The sequence below is a fragment of the Ictalurus punctatus genome, chromosome 3 (genome assembly GCF_001660625.3).
Source record: "Ictalurus punctatus breed USDA103 chromosome 3, Coco_2.0, whole genome shotgun sequence".
NCBI classification, from domain to species: Eukaryota; Metazoa; Chordata; class Actinopteri; order Siluriformes; family Ictaluridae; genus Ictalurus; species Ictalurus punctatus.
The window spans coordinates 8,470,742-8,492,590 of record NC_030418.2 but is presented as its reverse complement, the minus strand read 5'-3'; the positions used below and the strand labels follow the sequence as shown (position 1 = coordinate 8,492,590).

At 39.0% G+C, this 21,849-nt stretch overlaps 1 protein-coding gene across 6 annotated transcripts in view; it reads left to right on the top strand.

Moving 5' to 3' along the window:
* The window catches only part of golga4 (golgin A4), a 33,991-nt gene extending 12,836 nt beyond the window's left edge, over positions 1-21,155 (top strand). For 4 of the 6 annotated variants that reach the window (XM_017463678.3, XM_017463682.3, XM_017463681.3 and 1 more), the window contains 16 exons: positions 2,239-2,435; positions 3,960-4,043; positions 5,706-5,853; positions 7,038-7,216; positions 8,001-8,099; positions 8,222-8,377; positions 8,542-12,563; positions 12,650-12,771; positions 12,944-13,074; positions 14,153-14,239; positions 15,018-15,035; positions 15,232-15,300; positions 16,238-16,304; positions 18,370-18,467; positions 19,849-19,935; positions 20,465-21,155. In XM_017463678.3, coding sequence (XP_017319167.1) covers positions 2,239-2,435; positions 3,960-4,043; positions 5,706-5,853; positions 7,038-7,216; positions 8,001-8,099; positions 8,222-8,377; positions 8,542-12,563; positions 12,650-12,771; positions 12,944-13,074; positions 14,153-14,239; positions 15,018-15,035; positions 15,232-15,300; positions 16,238-16,304; positions 18,370-18,467; positions 19,849-19,935; positions 20,465-20,479 — 5,579 coding nt within the window. In that variant the 3' untranslated portion in view covers positions 20,480-21,155. The remainder of the gene's footprint in view (positions 1-2,238; positions 2,436-3,959; positions 4,044-5,705; positions 5,854-7,037; positions 7,217-8,000; positions 8,100-8,221; positions 8,378-8,541; positions 12,564-12,649; positions 12,772-12,943; positions 13,075-14,152; positions 14,240-15,017; positions 15,036-15,231; positions 15,301-16,237; positions 16,305-18,369; positions 18,468-19,848; positions 19,936-20,464) is intronic. The other 2 variants (XM_017463679.3, XM_017463680.3) reach the window with 2 other exon arrangements.
* Positions 21,156-21,849: the final 694 nt, after the last annotated feature.

The following is a 21,849-nucleotide window of genomic DNA, read 5'->3' as shown; positions in this document are numbered from 1 at the left end:
TGTCTGTGTGCATTTCACGTTCCAATTAGCGGTAATTCGGGGGCGGCAGTTGCTTGAATGTTGGGTTCATTATTATTCTTAATGAAAAACACAATAACAAAATAAAAACAGTACAATGACAAACTCGCTTATATTAATCCAAATCTTCCACCATCGTCTTGTCAGTCAGCTCTCCTCGCTCTCATCACGTGATAAATGAAATCTGACTTGTGCTGTGCTGCGACTCGGAGTCATTCGGCTCGTGCTGAATTGAGCAGATACGTTCAGTTTTTAATCGGAGCGTACGTTCTCTAACTGAACTAAAAGATTATCACTGTAAAGAAGCAAAACGACAGTGAGGGCGGTGCCATGGTGTTTTCCTTTGCCGACCTGTTCCGTGTCTGGCTGTTAGTACACCAGTGGTTTCTTTCTTTTTCACGATTGTTACGTCCCCTAAGTTGGCCTAAAGGGGTATGAGGGAGACGTAGACATAAAATTGAAAGACAACTTTCCAGATTAGAATTGCATCACTCTGAACACCTGCTGCTGATGAACTGACACAAGGACATCAAAGTAAATGCTGGACACTTGCTACAATTTATTTGGTGCAAAGAACAGAAACAAAGGGACAATAAATATACATAAAATATTTACAAGGTAGTAATTAAAACAAAACGGAACACCAGGGGTGCTAAATCAAAGAAATTAACAAAACCAAAACACACGCTAACTCCGAAATCTAACTGGAACTAAAGGAAAATAACCAAACATCTTCAGTGTGCAGCATGCCCTGACTTCCACTACTCTCGCTACCAAACCAAAATTACATGGGGTGGCACCCACTCCTTACGTAGTGTGTTTAACATCAACAGAATCTGCGTGTAATATGCTAGTCACATGATGAACGTCCCTGTTCACTTCTTACCAGTCTGATGTAGCACAAACTACAGGCAAGACGTCCGCCAACATCACACGCAAAAGGAAATAACAGCGAAAAACAAAACAAATGGCCAAAGCCAAGAAAAACTAATTTATGAAAGTTACTACTTAACGAATAAACACTCAAAAACAGAAACAAGCCACCCACAGAGTAAACATAAATGAATAGCGATCTAACAACAGGATGAACATGTCGGAAAACAACCACCCTTTCTTCTGGGTCTAGAGGGGATCTTTATACCCAAATTGTTGGATGTAATTGGCTGCTTCTGTCAACGTCATGGATAATGGACAGCCTGATCGAATGGCAACAGAGAGAGAGGAGCAGAGCCGTGACCAAATAGTAAAAAAAGGAAGAAGAAAGAAAGCAATAGACAAACCAACACACAATCTTCCCACAATAACTGGGCACGTAACGTGGATGTTCCAAATTGTTGTACTGATTATGTCTAATGCTTGTGCAATGGCTCTGATAGATTTTCCCTCCCCTTCTCAGCAAGCAAAATGGCTTGCTTTTCTCCCATAGACAGCTCTCTGGTCTATATGTTTTATCCCTTTTGACAACAAATGCAGTCTTCATGGGTGTAACCCAGGGCTCAAACCAAGAGTAGACATTCAGAGCTATTATTTGAACAATCAATCAAACAAGGCACACCTGGGCAACAAGAAACACCTCTCAGCCACATGTTCCAGTGTTTTTGATCACTTAAAAAAAAAAAAAAAAAAAAAAAAAAGCAAGTGGGTTCAAACAAAAGTTAATTAACAGATCTGGATGTAAATATCAGGGAATGAAAACTGAAATTCTGATCCATCAGCTCATATTCATGTTTTGATCTCAAACCCAGATGTCGTCAGTGTATAGCAAAAACAAAAGAATTGGCCTTGCTGTTCCAACCCTTTTGGAGGGGACTGTATAGCACATGTATGTATATAATGGGATGAAATGTACTTTCCAGCATCATGGTGCAAAATACAAGACAATACAATATACAGGGGAGGGGACTGTATGTGGTTGGGATGACGACAAAATTTCACTTGTGTTTACTTAAAGGAAAAGTCACCCTGAAACAAAGGAAATATATTTGTATAATGCTTAGTGAGTCTGGTGCTAATTTGTTGGTTGTTGCTGTATTTTCGTTATTTGAGAAGTTAGCCATTGTGAGAAGATGATGAATCAGCCATAAAATATCCTTTAGACACACGATTAGAATTAATGTAAGATATAAGACACACTGCTTCACTTCAGCTGGCACATAACTTGTGTCGACTGGTGCTGTAGTGAACACTGTTGGCTGTGTGTGTGTGTGTGTGTGTGTGCAGCAGGGGGCACTGGTGAACCAGGTAACACTGCTGACATGGAAGTTTTGCAGAAGCGAGTGAGGCGGCAGGAGACACTGCTGCAGCGCTGCAAGGAGCTGATTAACACCAACAAAGAGCGCAGTGCTCAGCTCAGCAGTGAGAATGATGCCCTGCAGCAGCAACTACAGGAGAGACTGCAAGAACTGGAAAAGATTAAAGTATGTATTTAATGTTCTGAAGGAACTGTATATTATTAAATAGGAAAAGGGAAAGGTTATGAAAATAAGGGCTTTAAACAAAGTGCAAAACACAACAACTTTACTACAGAAAAATTCACCCTGAATCACTCGCAAGTCAGTATTTAATAATCAGCATGTAACATTCAGTGGCATCCAAGATTTATATTTTTGGTTTAAACATCTTTTTTTTATCAACCTTTTGGTCTAGTTTCCCTAAAGCATATCCAGGGGGTCCATGATTTTCTAATCATGATTGTTATGACTTGGTAAGTTATTATGCCAACTGGAATCTAATAACAATCTTAATAAAAATGGGTTATGTGGTTGGGTAGTTCAAAAGAAAAAAAACAAACTCCCAGGCTCCAATAAAAAACAGCCAAAATGTTAGTGTATGCATTTACATAATGTCTCATTTAAAAAAAAAAAAAAAAAAAGGTTTGATAGTAAAGTAAATCTATTCTGAAGTGATCTGTGATTGATTGATTATTTATTTATTTATTTATTTATTTAAAGTTAATGGGGTCACTCTCTGTTAAATGTTTAGACCGCAAAAGCTGGTCCAAGGCATGACAGTACCAGACTGACTGGAAGAACTCAATGTTAATGACTGTTATACGTTAAAAAGAAAGCATTTCTTTATAAAGCGGCTCAAAAGTGTATTACGTCAGCATTACTTCATGCTATATAAATGTCATCTTGGTCATTCTGAATCGTTTGGTACACAGAATTCGGGCAACATCATCTCTCTCTACATGCCATATAGTTAGCTGTGGCAATTTTGTGCCAGCACCCATTTTTGCCACATAGCTTCATAGTTCCCACTCTTTCAGAAAACATAGCTATAAACATTTAGCAGCAAAATCCTTGGGAAATTGAAAGATTTGGAAACATCAGAAGGGGAGAGTAGGAGTATTAGTGTAGCTAGTATGTCTAGGAGTTATATCACATTGAATACTCAAATATATTTCATGAGGATTGTATAAGAAAAAATGACATTTATATTGGTTAAATTATATACTATGTTTGTGATATAAATATTGTATTGATAACATATTAATTATGTTGTAGCTAATCGCCGCTTGCCATTTGCATAAATGAAAGATGCCAGCGTCACCTTTTTGTCAAACTTGCCTTGGATGTTCAGAGTTTGAGTTAATTTACCTAGCCTCTTCTACTGTTTAAGTGAGTTAAATAGGATATTTTGTCATCAGCACCCCTGATAGGTGCTTTGTTTGGATTCCTGCATTATTAAGAATGTTTAAGAATGTGCTGCTCGTTAAAAAAAATAATTAAAGTTGCTAAAATGGAATGGTAATAGTACTTATTTCAAGATTTTAACAGCTCGAGATAAAATATGAAGTCTGTGCAGGCTGACCTGGATAATTAGTACTGAAAATATTCTGTGATTTCTTAACTAGTGCTGAAAGGCTGTGTTCATTTAAACTGGAAAAAAAAATCTATCCTGGGAATACTTATTACTTACTTCTGATTTCATTTTCTCAGGAACTTCACACCAGTGAGAAGACCAAGCTGATTACACAGTTGAGGGATGCCAAGAACCTCATTGAGCAGCTGGAGCAGGACAAGGTAAGAGTAACCCATGGGTCTTTTCAGACAGATAGAGGCCTCATGTGGGCTCATCAGTGCGTGTCTGTCAGACAGCTGTTCACACGAGCCGTGTGACTGGGAAAACGCACGACTCCAGCTTGTCTAAGTAAAACTAAAGAATGAATAATTATAAACGATGTTAGCACTTTCACATTTTCACACAGTTAATTTTTTTCCAATGCTTAAACTTCTTGGGTTTAAGAAGGGCCTTACGGTAAATGAAACGTGTAGAATTATTTCTTTTTGATGATAAAGTCAAGAAAAGGAAATGTAAATGAAGGTTGGAGTTTACTCATGCTTTCCTTTCTGCTCTGCGTACTTCTTGGTGTGATCTGAAGTCATTTGAACTATGCAGGTTGCCTGTGAAATTGGAAGAGCTACTGTGGTGCCCTCAGTGCTAGGCTGAGCCTTAACCTCTCAATGTCTTTTCTAAAGGACATTGATATTATCACAGTCTGAAATTCAGATCCTTTCTGATATATTCACCGCAACATATCAGAAAGGATCTGAATTTCAGACTGTGATGATAAATACCAGGCACTCATTCTTGTTGTTCATTGCTGTGGCCAGCGCACTGTTATGCAGGAGTATATTACTTTCCTCTGTACAATGAGATCAGTAGCGTCACCTTAAAAAGGATCTCGATCAGTGTTGAGCTTCTGAAGTGAATCGTTTTTTTTCTAATTAAAATGACACACCCCTCAAGGATTTTCTAGCGAAACATCATGCCTGATGAGAATTCTGATGAGCTTGACAGTTAATCAGATAAATCCAGATAAATACAAATGCTCATTAAAGCCTGATCAAAGCCATTATTATGTTTAGAGCTGCAACAACTAATCGATAATAATCGATTATGAAAATCGCTGTCAACGAATCTCGTTATCGATTAGTTGGTTTGTGCGCGGCACATTTACTCATTATGTTACATTTGTTCCGAAAACATGTTTCGGAGAGTAAATACAAAAGTTGTGTCCCTAATGACGTACTATACACTTACACTATGCACTCTGCAGTACCGTCTTGTGCAGTGTTTCTCGGTGGGGTGAGGGTGAGATGTATATTGATTTGGTTATTTGCAAATATCACGATAGCTGAGCTGGCGATCGTTTATTGATGGATGGTAGACAAGTTCAAGTATCACATTGATGGATAAAATAAACAAAGGATAATTCAGAGACTCAAATTAAATGTCACACCAACAATAAAATGTAAAAAAAAAAAAAAAAAAAAAAATCTTGAAATGTTTTGATTCAATTTTAATGTTAATATTATTAATGTTAAATATTAATAAAATAAAGCAACATGTATAGAAATGACATATAGAACATATATAGAAATGTTTAATATATAGTCTATAATTGTTGTGGAGTGAGGGGTTCCTTGTTTGAAATATGCTAGGGGTCCAAAGCTCACAAAAGGTTGAGAACCACTGGTCTAGTGTATGAATTTTAGAAAGGTAATATTGTCTCAAATGGAACACATTAGTTTTCTACTAACCTGAAAGTTTGCCCCCAACCGATTAATCGAAAATAATAATAATAATAAAATAAAAGTAAACAGCCAACTAATTGATTATGGAAATAATCGTTAATTGCAGCCCTAGTTATGTTGCTGCTCTTTTCTGATGGGATTGTCTAGGGTATGGTTATTGCTGAGACCAAGCGGCAGATGCATGAGACTCTGGAGATGAAGGAGGAGGAGATTGCCCAGTTGCGCACCAGGATCCAGCAGACTGTGGCCCAGAAAGAGGAGCTGCAAGAGCAGCGAGAGAAAGCAGAGAAAGCTGGTGAGCGAGCTGGAAACAGTCTGTGTCTCTCTCCTCTCTTTGTGCCCCCATTTGTGTGAGTATTATACAGTTGTGCCCAAAAGTTTGCATACCCCTTGCAGATTCGGCTCAATCTTAATGCTTTTAATAAAATAAGAGATCATAAAAACCCCATGTTTTTTAATTAGTACTGTCCTGAATAAGCTTTTTCACATAACAGATGTTTACATATAGTCCACAAGACAATAAGCTGAATTTATTTTTAAAAATTGCCCCATAGAAAAGTTTACATGCCCTTCATTCTTAATACTGTGTGTTGTTACCTCTATGACTATTTTTTTTGTTTTGTGATAGTTGTTCCTGAGTCCCTTGTTTGTCCTGAGCAGTTAAACTGCCCACTGTTCTTCAGAAAAATCCTCCAGGTCCTGCACAGTCTTTGCTTTTCCAGCATATTCTGCATATTTGACCCTTTTCAAGCAGTGGAATTCACTGATGCTCAAGAAGGTAACACGATACATTAAGAGCCAGGGGGTGTAAACTTCTGAACCTTCTGAAACTTCTAAACTTCTGAGATAGTTACATGTCTCCCAGAAGACAAAATACTAACAATTTACACCAATCATCCTGTTCAAATGTTTACACCCCCCCCAAAGCTCTTAATGTATTGTTAACTTCTGGAGTATCAGTGAATGTTTGCACCTTTTGTAATAGTTGTGTACGAGTCCCTCAGTTGTCCTCAGTGTGAAAAGATGGATCTCAACATCATATAGCCGCTGCTGGAAAGGGGTCAAATATGCAGAAGATGCTGGAAAAGCAAAGACTGTGCAGGACCTGGAGGATTTTTCTGAATAACAGTGGGCAGTTTAACTGCTCAGGACAAACAAGTGACTCATGAACAACTATCACAAAACAAAAAAACAGTCGTGGATCATCTAGGTAACAACACACTGTATTAAGAATGAAGGCCATGTAAACTTTTGAATGGGACAATTTTTATAAATTCAGCTATAATCTTGTATTGTGGACTGTATGTAAATATCTGTTATATGAAATAGCTTATTCAGGACAGTACTAAATAAAAAAATAACGGGTTTTTTATGATCCCTTTAATTTTGTTAACAGTATTAAGATTAGCAGATTCTGCAAGGGGTATGCAAACTTTTGGGCACAACTGTAATTGCTAAGAGTATGTGGTCTTCCTGTAGCGTTTGAGGAGTTGGAACGTGCCTTGAGCATGGCACAGAGGGCGGAAGAAGCTCGGCGTCAGCTGCAGGATCGCATGGAGGAACAGGTGAAGCAGGTGGAGCAGGCCAGTGAGGAAGAGAGGCGGAGTCTACAACAGGAGCTCACCAGGGTCAAACAGGAGGTCATAACCATCATGAAGGTGCTATTATTTAGTGAAAGATTAACAGACACTAGGTTTTACAAGGATGTCTAGCATAAAATCTAAAATGTGTAATTAAAAGAATTATCTGGCGCATGCAAAATTTCACATGTAAGGATTCTTTCCTGTAAGGGAAAAAATTTGTTAGTTGGGCATTTGTCTGAAGTTGCTGGAAATAAAGACAGTTATGGAAATGTGCTCTGGTTTTTTAAAAGTATTATTATTTTTTATGAATAAAGCTGTTTTAATGTAGAAAAAAAGTTTTCTATCCCCACCAACAGGTGATCTACCAGAATGGACTGAAATTAGATTTATTTAAAGCTTTATTTATAAATATCAATCAGCCAAATTATCATTCTGAACAAATAAACGAGTATTATTTAGTATAAGTAACATGTTCGAATAAATTAAACACTAAAACAGACTGCCAAAATGAATAAAAGCACATATGGTGTAAAATTACACTCACCATCCACGTTCTTAAGAACACCTTTACACCTGCACATTTATGCAGTTAGCCAATCAACCATCATATGGCTGTAGTGCAGTACATACAATCATACAGATGCGGGTCAAGAGCTTGGGATAATGTTCTTATCAAACATTAGAATGTGGGGAAAAATATGATCTCAGTGACCATAACCGTAGCATGCTTCTTCTTGTCAGATGGGTAGAGCTTCACTGCAAACCTGAAACTAGGAGTTGAAGATAGGAAAAAACAACGTCTGGGCCTTTTCCAGTCTTCAGCTGATCCGATTTTTTTCCCCTTGGTCTCTGTTTTCAGAAGTCTACAGAACATAGGATAGCGGAAATGGAGCGGCAGCACTTGGAAGATCTGGCTAACAAGGACAAACTAATGAGTACACAGATAAATGAGGCAGTGGTACATTTATTGTTTTGTATTGTACTCACAAATTATCACGTCTCACAAAACTCTCTTCAAAGCCTTTAATTATTTAGGATAGTACAGACGAGGTATTTGATGGATTGTTGTTTGTTATTAAGGAGATTTGTCGTAAGGAGCTATTGAAAACAGCACAGGAGAAGGAGCAGCAGGCCTCTTTGGCTGTGGAGGAAGCAGAGCTACAGAAGTCAGCTGTGCAGGCTGAAGGAGAGGCCAAAGCCAGGGAGCTGCAGCTTGAGCTGGAGAATGCTAGAACTGTGAGTTAAACTAATCTTCCAGCATGCTTTATCTGAAGTGGGATATCCTTTGATGGTTCGATTGCGCCACTGCCTGCTATGCATGATTATTTTAATCAAGTTTTAAATAAGCGACACTGGATTTAACTGAATATATTGTCTTTTTAAATGTTGCTTTCTTTTAGAGAATTCTTGAGCTGGAGAGTTTATTGGCTAAGTTGTCACAGGGGGAAGATACCGATTCAGATCAGTTCTCAGCAGAGACTGAAGAACAGAGGAAGAAATATGAAGTTGAACTAGCTGCTCTGGAAGAAAGGCATCAGCAGGAGCTGGAGAAATTGAAAGCAGAACAGACAGATGCTTTGAACCAGCAGCACTCTACTGCTGTTGATGAGCTAGTGGAAAAGCACAAGTCTGAGGTTGACAAGATCATGAAAGACAAAGAACTAGAGTTTCAAGACCATGTTAAGGAAATGAACCAAAAAATGCTGGAGAAACTGGATATCAAACAGGCCGAGCTGGAGGCTCTGTCCTCTGAGCTCAATGAGTTGCAGAAGTGTAAAAAGCAGCTAGAGGAGAAACTTGCAGTTGATGCAGCTAACGAGTCAGTTAGGAAGGAGTTTGAGGTGATACTAAAGAACGAGCAGTTGAAATTTCAGATGGAGGTTGAAGACATAAAGCGTCAACATGAGCAGTTGCTAGAAGGATTAGAGAAGACTCTGAAAGCAGAGCTAAATCAGCTAAGAATGGTGCTAGAGGAGAAGGATAAAGAGCTTGAACAATATGTTGTAAGGGAAAGAATGTTACAGGAAGATGCTAAAAGGGCTCAACAGGATGTGGAGGCAAAGTTAAAGGAAATAGAAGATTTAAGGTGTGTTGCACAATCTGAGAAGGAGGAGCTTGCTGAGGCTGGTGCTCAGTCTAATTCTCTGAAAGAGGAACTGAAGCAGTCAAAGAGTCAAGTGCAAAACTTGGAAAGGCTTCTTGAAATGGGTCGTAATGAATGCCAGCTGAAAGATGAGTGCCTTCAACAGAAGACGAAAGAAAATGAAGATCTACAACAGAGGATACAGCAGGCCTTGAATGACCTGGCTGAAAAAGAGAATTTATATGCTCAATCGAATCGAGCATTGCAAGAGGAGCTAAATAGGTTAAACAGGCAGTTAGATGAAGAGAGAAGTTCTTATGAGAAAATAGCTGAGACCCTAAGAAAAGAAATGGATAGCAAGTTGAAATCCCAGGAGACCAAAATGGAGAAACTCAAACAGAAAGCCAAAGAAAATCAGGAAAAGTTGAAGAAAAAGCTTCATGAACAAGAGGAAAATGCTAAAGCGGAGATAGCCAAGAAGGAGAAAGAACTGCAACAGAAAGACCAACAGGTTAAAGAGAAGATTCTTGAAGTGGCCCAGGCGAACTCTGAGGGCCTCAGCAGTGCTTTATCTGACTTGGAGACTAATCACAAGGAGCAGTTAGAAAAGATTTACGAGGTTCATAGGCTTGAGCAAGAAGACCTTCTGTGTCATTGGCAGGAGAAGCTAAGCCAGCAGCAGGAGGAGCTGCAGGAGAAGCATGCACTGTCTTTGCAAGAAAAAGTGCAGGAGTTAGAGGACATCTCTCAACAGCTTTTAACCAACAGAGAGGAGAAGGGACAAGTGGTTCAAGAAGTAAAGAATCTTAGGGAAGAGCTTTCAATGAGGGAAACCACTGTGCAGAAACTCCAGACAGAGCTCAAAGAAGCTGCAGTCAAACTGAAAAGCTTGTCTGAAGTCGAGGACATCCTCAAAAAGCAGGCAGAGACTGTAGAGAAAAACTTAAACCAGGCTTTAAATGAAAGGAACCTCTTTCAGGACCAGCTCACTAAGACTGAGGAGACAAGTAAAGAGAGATTTCAGTCATTGTCTGAAGAGCTAGAAGATGCACACAAGAAGCTTAATGTACTTGAAGCTTCCAGAAGTAAGGAGGGTGAGACCCTACAGAGGACTCTTGAAGAGAAAACTACTGAGCTTCAATATAAGGAAACAGAGTTTCTGACACAAATCAGTTGCATTAGTAAGGAGCTGGAGCAGCATTGTCAAGGTGCACAGGCAATGTTAAATGATTTTTCAGATAATCTGTGCAAAAGAGTAGAGGCAAAGGTGAACGAGCTGCAAAGTAGGGTTGCATGTAATCAGAAGAAATTGTGCCATTTTAAAAATGTCATTTTGGCAAAGAATGACAAAATCTGTTCTTTAGGGAAAGAGCTTCGGCAAGCCGTAGATGAGAGCCAGAGCTTTAAGAACTCGCTTGACCAAATGGCTCTTCAGTTAAATGCAAATTCAGAGAATCTTAAGGCCTTAGCAATTGAGAGAGAGTCTTTGCAAAAAGATGCTAACAATCATTCCCAGGTACTTTCTGAGAAAGTTATTTGTATAGAAAAACTTGAAGAAGAAAACAAAAACATTTCAGAAAAACTTAAAGCAAATATTTTGCATATCAGTAATTTGGAGAGCATCATAGATGACCTAAAGAACCAGTTATCGGGTATCATAACTGAGAAGGAGGAAGCCATGTCTCTGCTGAATCAGCAGCACAATGAGGAAAAACAAAGTATCAAAAGCCAGATGGAGGAGGCTGTGGTACGAGCGGAAAAAGAAAAGGGCTTAGCTGTCGAACAAGTAGATACACTCAGGAATAAACTGTCTGAACTTAAAAAGAAAACAGACTCCAAGCTCACTCAGAACCACAACACTGTCAAATCTCTTCAATGCAAGATAGAGGACATGGAGAAACAGATAGCAGAGAGGGACGAGCACCTACAAAGACTCACTGCCAGCATTGACAATCAGTCTATCAGTAAGTCAGAGATGGACCAGGTTCTGAATGAGAAAGAGCAAAGGGTAAGTGCCTTGACTTTAGAGTTGGACAGCTGCACAAAGAAGATAAGTGAACTAGAGGAACGACTCAAATTGCAGACAAAAGAACGGGAGCACCTAGAGGCTGAATTTCAGCAGCACCATAACTTGAGGGAGAGTGAAAAGATGGAGCTGATACAGCAGCTCCAGCAAACCAAGGAGCAGTGTTCTCATAAAAGTGATCTTGCCTGTGAAGCTCAAGAAAAACTCCAGTCTTTAGAGAAAGAGTTCCAAAATGTCAAACAACAACTGGAAAGCCAGCAAGGAGACTTTGAGAGGGAGAAGGTGGAAATCTTAAAGTCAAAGGAGGAGGCTTTGAAAGCAGCAGAAGAGAGTGCGTGTAAAGTAGCTGAACTGAAAAAGAAAGCTGAGCAAAAAATTAGCTTGATTCGTAAGCAGCTGACTTCACAGATTGAGCAGAAGGAGTTGACCATCAAGGATATGCAGGCACAGCTAGAGGACATCAGGCAAAGGCAGAATGAGAAAGAACAACAGGTGAAGATTTTGCTGGAGAATGAGAGGAAAATGGAGGAAGCCATCAATACTCTAAGGGAAGAGCACAAAAAGCACCTGGAGCAGGTACAACATGATGGAAATTTAGAAAAAGAGAACCCATTGCAAACATCGAAGGACATGGACATGGAGGAGTTGGCAGCAGAGAAATCTGTGCAAAATGAAGCTGATACACTAAATGAAAGAGAGGAAGAGGCCTTTTCAAGGCTTAGAGAGCTGGAATACAAACTTATTGAATCTGAAGAACAGAACACTACGCACCAAGCTGAAATCAGCCAACTTAAAGCAGAACTGTGTGAACAGAAAGCACTCGTTCAGGAGCTTCAGAAGACTTGCTTGAGTCTTGAGGTCCAGGTTAAAGAGAGAGAGACTAATGTCATACAAATGGATATGTGCTCTTTGGAGAAAACCAACAATCTCTTAGAAATGGAGCCTGTACACTATGCAGGAGAACAGGACTCTAAATTAAAACAAGAAGCCTGGGAAAGTGAAAAGGATCTCTTGGTGAAAGATTATGAGATGAAGCTCCAAGACCTCTGTAAGAGACTGGAGGAAAAAGAGAATCAGCTTAAAGTCCGAGAGAACTTGGAGATAGGACAGACAGACGGAGAATGTCTTACTGATGGGTCTGACCCAGAGAACAATCTACAGCGAAAACTGGTGGAAAGTGAAAATGAGAGGCAGAAGATTCAAAAAGATTATATCCGGTTGCAGAAAGACCTTCGGTCACTGAGGAAGGAACATGAAAAGGAGCTGGAGTATCTGAGGAAAGAAATAGCAGATGAGAGTGAGATAAAGCTGAAGTAAGAAACAAACGTATCAGGAAATAATTTATTTGACATGTTGGATAGTTTGCTAAACCACTGGTGATTTATTTTTATTTATACAGGCTTGAAGTGGAAGATTTGGAAATGAAGCACAACTCTGCACTTAAACAGATGATGAGAGAGTTCAACACCCAGGTAGCTCTAAAGGATAAAGAGCTTGAAGCATCAGTGAAGGAGGCAGTTGGTAAGAGGACAGTGTTTACATGACCCAGAATTTGAGGAGTAAATCAGCAATGACATTGTCCTGTATTTTGTACCATATTTTTGCACCTTCTCTGTTTTGATAAAGGGATTTGAGAATGACTGGTGGAATATTGTATGAGCTTAATTATATCATCTCTGTCGGCTCCATACAGAGAAGGCCCAAAGGGTTGAAGCAGAACTAATGGGAAGCCATCGAGAGGAAACGAATCAACTTCAGAAGATCATTTCCCAGAAAGAAGATGACCTAAAAATAACTATCCAACGTTATGAGCAAATTCTTCAGGTGCGATGAAATATATTCCTTTGACTTTGAGTTTCAACTGACGTTTAGAATTTTTTGCTATCATACAGTTCATTTACATGGACAACAATAATCCGATATTAAGATGATACTCTGATTAAGAAACTAGCATGTAAACAGTGATTTATTGATGACCTTAATCCAGCTAAAGTCATAATCGAAGTAAACACAAATCGAATTATGACGTGTGGAGTATTCCTGTTTTAGTCGCATTATCGATGTGCATTACAGACATGTAAACACCTTAATCACATTACTAATGTCGTGTAGGAGTTTTCACCGCATTCTGCGACACGACACGTACACACACGGCAGTGCTCAACCGTTTGACTGCAAATGAGACAGCATGACTGTGTCGGAAACCGCGTACATACCTACTATATAGTAGGTGAAATACATGGAAGTACACGGTTCGGACGCAGCCCACGGCTTCAAGCAGTCGTCTATTTGCATGTACAGCATGACAAATAATTACCTGCACTTGAAGCTTTCGTAAAATGAAACACCCAAAACTGTATACGGTACCATAACGGAGACGAACTGTATGTTGATACGTGATGTTCTGAAAGGGAACGTCAGACGGCGTGGCGTGGGGACGTAATGACGTGTGCTGTTAATGTTCTATAATGTGTAAAACAGGAACATGAAAGGAATATTCTGAAAGCAAGTCATATAAACAACTTAATCACAATATTGTCTTATTCAGAATATGGTCAATAATTAGATTGTTGCAGTCCATGTAAATGTAGTCATAGAGATGCATGCACAAACTTTGTTCTTCAGCAAGTCAACAGAATCATCAGGAAACAATTACCCCATACAAGCACCTCCATTTACTCCCCACAGAGTGGTTTATATGATTTATACCTAAAGAGTTTTATATCCACTTTTAACATTCTGACTATGATGACTATTTGGATTTGTGACCAGAATAGTTTGCTGTATAAGTAATTTCAGGGGTTTTTTTTCTTTTCTTCAAATGCAGCATGTAGACATATTTCATATTTAATGAGTGAAAACTGTGAGGATATATATGTAGAGTTGTACATTTTCTTTGCAGAGTCGTGAAGAAGAAATGGGCACTCGAGTGTGGGAGGTGCAGAAGGAGCTGGAGGAGCTGCAGCAAAGGAGTCTCAGTGGTCCTCAGGTACAGTATGTGTAAGAGATTTCCACGAACACTACCAGATGGTGCTGTTTACCTCCTCATAAAACATACAACTTGGTTCCCTCGTCTTTGGACAGCTCACTAAGAATTGTTGTTATGGCAGAATTCTTACTGAAGCAAAATGGCTGCTTGCCAAAAAACCTTTTTTGTATAGAGTTTCTCCAACAGCTTGGGGTATCCAGGGATGATGAGGCCCGAAATATCTGTTCTCAATGAACCCCTCAGAGAGTGGCTTGGAGGTAGATTTATCTCAAGTCTCATTCTCATGTGAGCACATTTGGAGGCAGAGTCCAGCATCAGGAAGGATGGAAATCATACATGCATGTGTTTTTGATGGTTTGAAAGTTTTTCGACCTCGCAAAGACGAGAATCAATCGACCCTGTAGTTCCCATAATGAATAGGCTGATGTCATGCCTTCTAAGTATTTTTGTATAAGATTTGTATTTTAGGAGGCCTGACTGTAGCCAGTTATAATCTTTTCCATTTGTATCCATCGTATTTCATAGACAGACTGTTTGCCTTCATCATCTTATTTTCATCATTCGGTTATTGTTTTTAATGGTTATTAATAAAATTTTAGCCGAACCATATCTCACATTTGACATGTTTAGCACTATAGCACTATTTATAAATAGATTTACTTTGCTACATGGCTATGATGATAATAGTTTACATGTTTTCATGACAGGTTTGTTAGTTCTCTTGTTATGTTTTTGTGTATTGGATCTCACCTCTGTTTGCTTCCCTCTTGTCTTTTAGGGTGTTGAGGAACTTCAGGTTAGTCCCCCCCCCCCACACACACACACTTTAAATGTTGAATCATATAAAATATGCATTCGCTCTTAAATACAGCACTCAGGGGATAGCAGTTACTAGTCAACTTACCAGAAATGTACCTTGGAGACTCGATTCATCATCTAAAGACAGATTCATCATTTCCACCTTTCACTCTCAACTCTCTCACCCTGCTTAGGTTCAGCTTGCTCAGAAGACCACCCTTCTGAGTGAAGCCAGGCTAAAAGAGCAGGAATACCAAGATAGGGTAAGTCTGGACCAAGAATGAGAACAGAGCCAGAATTGTAATGTTCAGAGCATATTTTCCACCTCATGTTCTCAGGCTCCATCTCGCCTTTGGCTAAACAAAACTGGAAGTCCCCATGAACTCAAGTTCGTTACTCAGCACATCTGTTTACTTTTACTTTAAATGTCCATAATTAAGCTATGATACCCCTCACACTGCTATTCTCACCACACAGGAAGTGCTTGAACTGGGCCTTGTTGGCTGTACTTGCACTTCTGTTTTACTCTTTGGGGGGGGGGGGGGGGGGGTTAATATATATATATCACACATACGCTGTCCACTTTATTAGGAACACCACCACATTCATGCAGTAGCACAATGCAAAAACTCATGCAGATACAGGTCAAGAGCTTCAGTTAATGTTCACATCACACATCAGAATGAAGGAAACATGTGATCTGTGACTTTGATCGTGGCATGGATGTTGGTACCAGAAGGCCTGGGTTGACTATCTCGGAAACTGCTGGTCTCCTGGGATTTTCACACAACAGTTTCAAGTTGTGCGGGGGGGGGGGGGACACATTGAGTGAGTTTGCGGAAACACCCTAAGTACATTTTGTCAGTAATTTGGTTGGAGCCCATATTGACTGATTTTGTTTGTTTGTTTTTACCAAATAAGCGATCAGTCAACGCAACACTGCTTATTCATGTTAAATATCATGATGTTTCACTGTCATTTCTGTTTCTGTCATTGCTGTTTCACTTGTCATTTGGAAAATACTCAAACCTCAAGTGCCAGTCATTTGTTATTGGATGCTACCATTGCTCAGTGTTCAATGTATAATGCCTACAGAAATTAAACTCTTCAGATAACGTTTTTAGGCCTTTGCTTGCATTGCTTCTCTGTGCTTTGATGCTCAGTTTAACAGGCATTTGTGACTTTTTATTTATTTTTTAGATCCATACTCTGGAGGACATGGTACGGAAAGCTTATAAAAACTCCGTGGTGACTCACCTGGGAAAAGGTGAATAATCTTGCAATATCTCTATCAATTAAATGATCTTTCACGTAGTGTATATATGGAAGTACTGCCTGAAATGCCTGAAACAAGTAGTTTAGGACTGGGGTTCAGTTTCTAGCTCCACTGTTTGCTATCCATAACTGAGGGCTGCTTTGTGAAGCCAGGATTACAAATACTGAGTGATCTCCTTTCAGGCAAAGCAGCTGGATTACACTGTTTAATATTTTGTTTTCAATCAGCCAGTTCTTTAACCTGAACACTAACCACGTCATGACTTTAGTTGATGGTGATATAAAGAGAATATATATATTCTCAGGATATTCCTGATATTTTTATTATTTGATTTAGAATAAATTAATATTTTTAGTTATGCCAGTTTTTGCAGAGCATTGCCATAAATAATGTAATGGGGTTTGTAAAATTGCGGGGGGGGGGGGTCGTCATTAAAGTGGAAATTATATCTTCCCCCCACAATTTTACTGGGGAGGGGAAGAAATAGTAGGTAAATAGTTGCTGGTTTAGTTTATTAATCAAAAAAATAGGCACTGGTTGATGAATAAACTGATGAGTAAAACAGGTTGTTACTTACACCCCAAATCTTAAATAAATTCAGCATTTAGAAATATTAAACATTATAATTACATTAAAAATATGTTGCTGTTTAAAATTGTCCTTAAGACATTAAATCCTGTTGTTTGTAGGCAATTTCTTTGTTGTGTTCTTTGAAATAGTTGATAACGTTCACACACAGATTTAAGCGCATGATGATGGCAGCAGTACACCAGGCCATGGGTTTGGAATGAACTGTGTTGTTTGGCAGGTTAAGTAAGAGAGTTCAGTGCCTCAGGTTTCCTCCCTGCAGGCCCCGCTGTGGCTGTAGCGTGGCTTTGGTCGGGGTCACTTTGGCAGATCAGCTTATTTATGGCTCTCTCCTTTTTCTACGCTCTGTGATCAAAGACTTATTTTGGTTGGCTTGGCACCTCTGTTCCTCATCAGTTTGTCCCTTTTGGCACATCCAGGAGCCCGAGTGTCATCAGGCACCATTTAATGGATATTCCAGAGGGCTAGTGGCTTCATCTGCCTACTATAAATTGCGTTTGGATTGTCATGAGACTAATTCACACAGTTGAGCACTGTGTGGAGTATAATGACTTGAGGCCTTTTCCTGCTCAGTACCTTGTTAAAGGTTGCTGAATGTTTCCAATATTTACAATATTCTCAACGGTTGTTTACTTGTAAACAATAGTTACTGTGGAATGGAAAGTCAGGAAGTAGCCAATATGTTTGCGTGAGAAATTGGCCAGAGTTTTCTGTGTATTTTTAGATTTTCTCATATAGAAAAATATCAAGAATACCCAAAACCAGGATAATACCTTTAATCTGTCTGACTATAGTTTGTCATTTAAAAAAAAGTATGCCCAGAATTTATTTAAAAAGTTATTCTTGGCCAGAATGTCTCTCTAGCTGTTTGTCTCTCACTTTCCAAAACTTGCACCGTCACCACGCAGATGAATAGAAACCATTTTGTATTTTAGTCACAATGTCACTTTTGTACATTTTAAAATGTTACCGTAAACTGTGTGCCTAATAAGCCTGGCAGGCGGCGGAACACCCAGTCCTGCTGATTTACTGACTGATTATTAGTATGCTAAGGGGTGTGTGTTTGAGTGCCATCTGAGTAACACTAAAGTATTTATGTATATCCTATCATTTCCTGTCTATAAATGTCAGTGCAGATAATAAGAAGTAAATGAGACGTCCGAACAAAGCCGTGCATTGATTCCCTTTTCCATCTGTTCCTGTGATGACCGGTATCCTCTTGCCATCAACTTGCACTAATATGCTGGTGTTACGTTAATATAGGCCAAGCAGAATCAGGTTTGTAGAGTCCAGAATCCTGTCATCTGCCTGCTCCAGTTCTAATTATGGCAGAGAAAGAAGCTGGAGGGCAGGAGAGAGTTGTATGAATACACAAGATGTGTTGACCATCAGGATCTGTTTTCAGATAAAACTGTGCTGAGTAATAGTAGATAATCTGAACTAATGATTAAATTATTTTATCTCCCAGAACCCTCAGACTACAGCGCTGATCCTTTCACTGAGCCCACTGAGTTTGAGTACCTGCGGAAGGTCATCTTTGAGTACATGATGGGACGAGAAACTAAGGTACATTTTTCCTGACAGAAAAGCAGAAAAATCATGACCGCTTGGTGTTGATGGAATGCTCCTGTGAAATTCTGAATATGCGTATTATTTACCATGTCCACTTTAGTCATAACAGCCACTTCACACATTTTTGAAACCTACAAAATGTTTATTCTTGCATGCAATAAATACAAGGCAGAACAAAAGCCATTCTGTGTGCTCGTAGAAGGGCCTTAATTGACATCTTTTGTCCGTTTAGTCTGAGCTAATTGATGGCTAGTTGATAGGGCCATAACCCCAGCGGGGATCCCCTGGGTTAATAATAACCAGCAGCCTTATGACAGCACAGCAGCCCTCCCTGTGAGGACGGATGTCCGGAGGGCGACACGGCAGGCGAGGCCACGTCATACGATGAGAACAACATACCAATTTAAAAGAATAGCCAAAGCTTACAGCAGTCCTGGTTCCAATTATTGTCATATGTATAAGCTCAAATACACACACACACACACACACACACACACACACACACACACACACACACACACACTGGCAGATGTGTCTGGAGCTGATTGCACAGCATGTGACAGATAATTAGCATTTTTGCCTGTGCATGTGTTTAATTGTTCACAGACAAGTGATAGGAAGTAACAGTAGGGAAAGTGGAAGGGTTTGTTAAACCTTGCAGTTTCTCATGAGCTTTTACTTTAATAACCGGTTAGAAATGTGACTGTGGAGAAGTTCAAGTGTTAATCCTTCAGTCTGGTCTAAAGAGTGTATTCTGCGCTCATTCACTCATCTTCCCACACTAATCCTTTCCTTCAATTAAAGGAAATTATTGGAAAAGTTGCATAACGTTTTTCCGGTGCTAATAACGAAAGAGATTCCTTCCGTCACTTAATACCTACTAGTTTTCTGGAGTACAGTGCCAGTGCTTGGATCCTCTCAGCTAAGGTCACAGTGTTTACCCATATGCCTTTTTAAATGTAGTATTCTGTACCGAAGTGATTTTAGTACTTAGCCTTGGTGTTTACATCCACTATTGTTCCGTCACTGTTATACCCAGCATGCATCATGCATAGTGTCTTGTACAGTTATTGGGGGATCTTCTGCAAAGAAACGAATCAACCCAGTTGTAGTTTTAGTCTTTTGAAATTTACTTCAAAAGACTGTGTGTGTTTTTTCTGAAGGGTTACTTCCAGTATTCAAACCTGGAAATTGTTTTAGTGATCACCGTGTCACCTCTGTAGGAGACAGATAGAGATGTTTAGCGTGAAAGTTTTGATTTTCCATTTTTAACCAGAGTATCCCTTTAAGATTTATTCTAGGACTTGTGCTTTATAACTTCACAGATAAGATGATGAGTTAAAGCTGCTGTGTTCCACTGGTTGTTTGTTTACAGACTATGGCCAAAGTCATCACTTCCATGCTGAAGTTTCCAGCAGACCAGGCACAGAAAGTACTAGAGCGGGAGGATACCCGAGTGATGGTGAGCTCCATTTTCAGATCAAATGTTCTCTCAGACAGAGACTATTGGTTCCTTCACATTTCTTTTCACCACTCTGCATTCTGTCTTTATTAAGTTACTTTACATGTAATCTAAACAGCTCAGATTTCACTGCATCCGTGTGGTAGTAGAATTCCCTGACGTCCTTCTCTTTGTGTCTCAGGCATTTTTTTATGTTTGTTAATGATTTCGCCATGAATACGGAGTAAAGGATACACACAGAGCCAGTAGGACTATAGTAGAGGCTGAAATGTTGCAGCCATTAAACAGTCTCAGTATATGCTGTGATCACAGCATTTGAAACATTTTCCTTCCTATAGCAGGTTATATTTTTCACATAAATTAGTGCAAAACAGCCATTTTTGTTTGTTTATTGAATTTGGATGCAAGTAAGGGAATTTAGACCATGTAGTTTTTTTGTTTTGTGTACTTTATATGTGTATGTCTACAGTTTGTATAACTGCTGTGGGTTTTTTCATGTGTGTTTTGTTTATTTGTTTTTCTTTTTCAGCCTTGGCTCCGGTAAGGTTGAATTCTAAGAGGCCCTTCTGAGGTACAGAGCAATTGTGCTGCTGCTATTGAACACGGATCAGAGGGGCTAGAGTGCTGCAATTAACTTACCTAATGACCGCTTATCTTTATATTTCTGTGTAAGAGAAGAATTGTATACCAGTATGTATGCTTGTGGTGTGAAAAATTAGACTGATATGTACCAGATTCAGAGAACTGTCATTAGTTTGGTTTTTACAACAAAATTAGAATTTAGATTTTTATTTTTCTGATCCTTTCTAGAGCAGTGGTAAGATTTTTTTTTTCTTCTTGTTTAAAAAAAAAAAAAATCTAGATTTTATATGAATTTTGTGCAATATTTTTGATTTTTGTTCTTTTTTTCCCCCTCTAAAGTTTGTGTTCTTTGTCCTTTTTTCTTTTTTCCCTCTTTTTATGGTAAGCTGGAATAGCCATGTGTCCTGTGCACATGTAAATATGCATATCACTTAAACTTAAAGCCCCCTAGGACTTTGTTTACTACCGCTTTTTAAACTTCTACTGTATTTTTGTGGAACTGAAGTAAAATACATATTGTAAATTGTAAATCACTGGAAGAAGAATCTATATAGCTATACTAAAGGGCACATTGTGACTGTTGTATTATTAGCTACCTTTTAAAACAGATAATAAAATTTCTTTACAGTATGCTTGTACAGTATTGTGATTTCTTTCAGATGCATTTGTTGAATATTATTTAATTCGCTTATTTAATCCATTAAATCCCAGTATTGTTCAGCTATTTGTATTTAAGCCCATTATTCAGGCACTATTATTAATTATTCAGTGCATAAAATAAACCTAACAGGAAAAGTTATGAGAACCTGCTGACCAGTCCTGGTAATATGTGGTTAAATGTGCTCAGTTTGTCCTTCTGGTTAGGGGTGCTAGTAGGAATTATGGACCCTAACAGGCTAATAACCTTTGCCTCATGTCCTGGACAACTTTTGTTCTCCTGACCATTTTCAACTTCCCTCCTTTACTTCACTCTCAGGAAAGGTGTACTAGACTTATACCTATCCTTGGCACTGGTGTGGTATTCTCAAGGGTAAACCTTTTAGAACCTTTGTATGTATCTTTGACCTAGAAAGGTGCATATAGTGTACCTATAAATCTTTATAAACTAATCATGGTCCATTTATGTAACTGGTATCCAAAGTGGGGTCCTGTGAAGCCAGGGGTCAGTGACTTTAACCCACCCTTCTCAAAAGTTATCATATTTATTATTGAATTCTAGTTATTAACCTCTTAACCAACCTTTGCCTGTGTGTTCTGAGCTTGCATGTTCTCCCCGTGCTTCAGGGGTTTTCTCCAGGTACTCTGGTCTCCATCCCCAATCCAAACATGCGT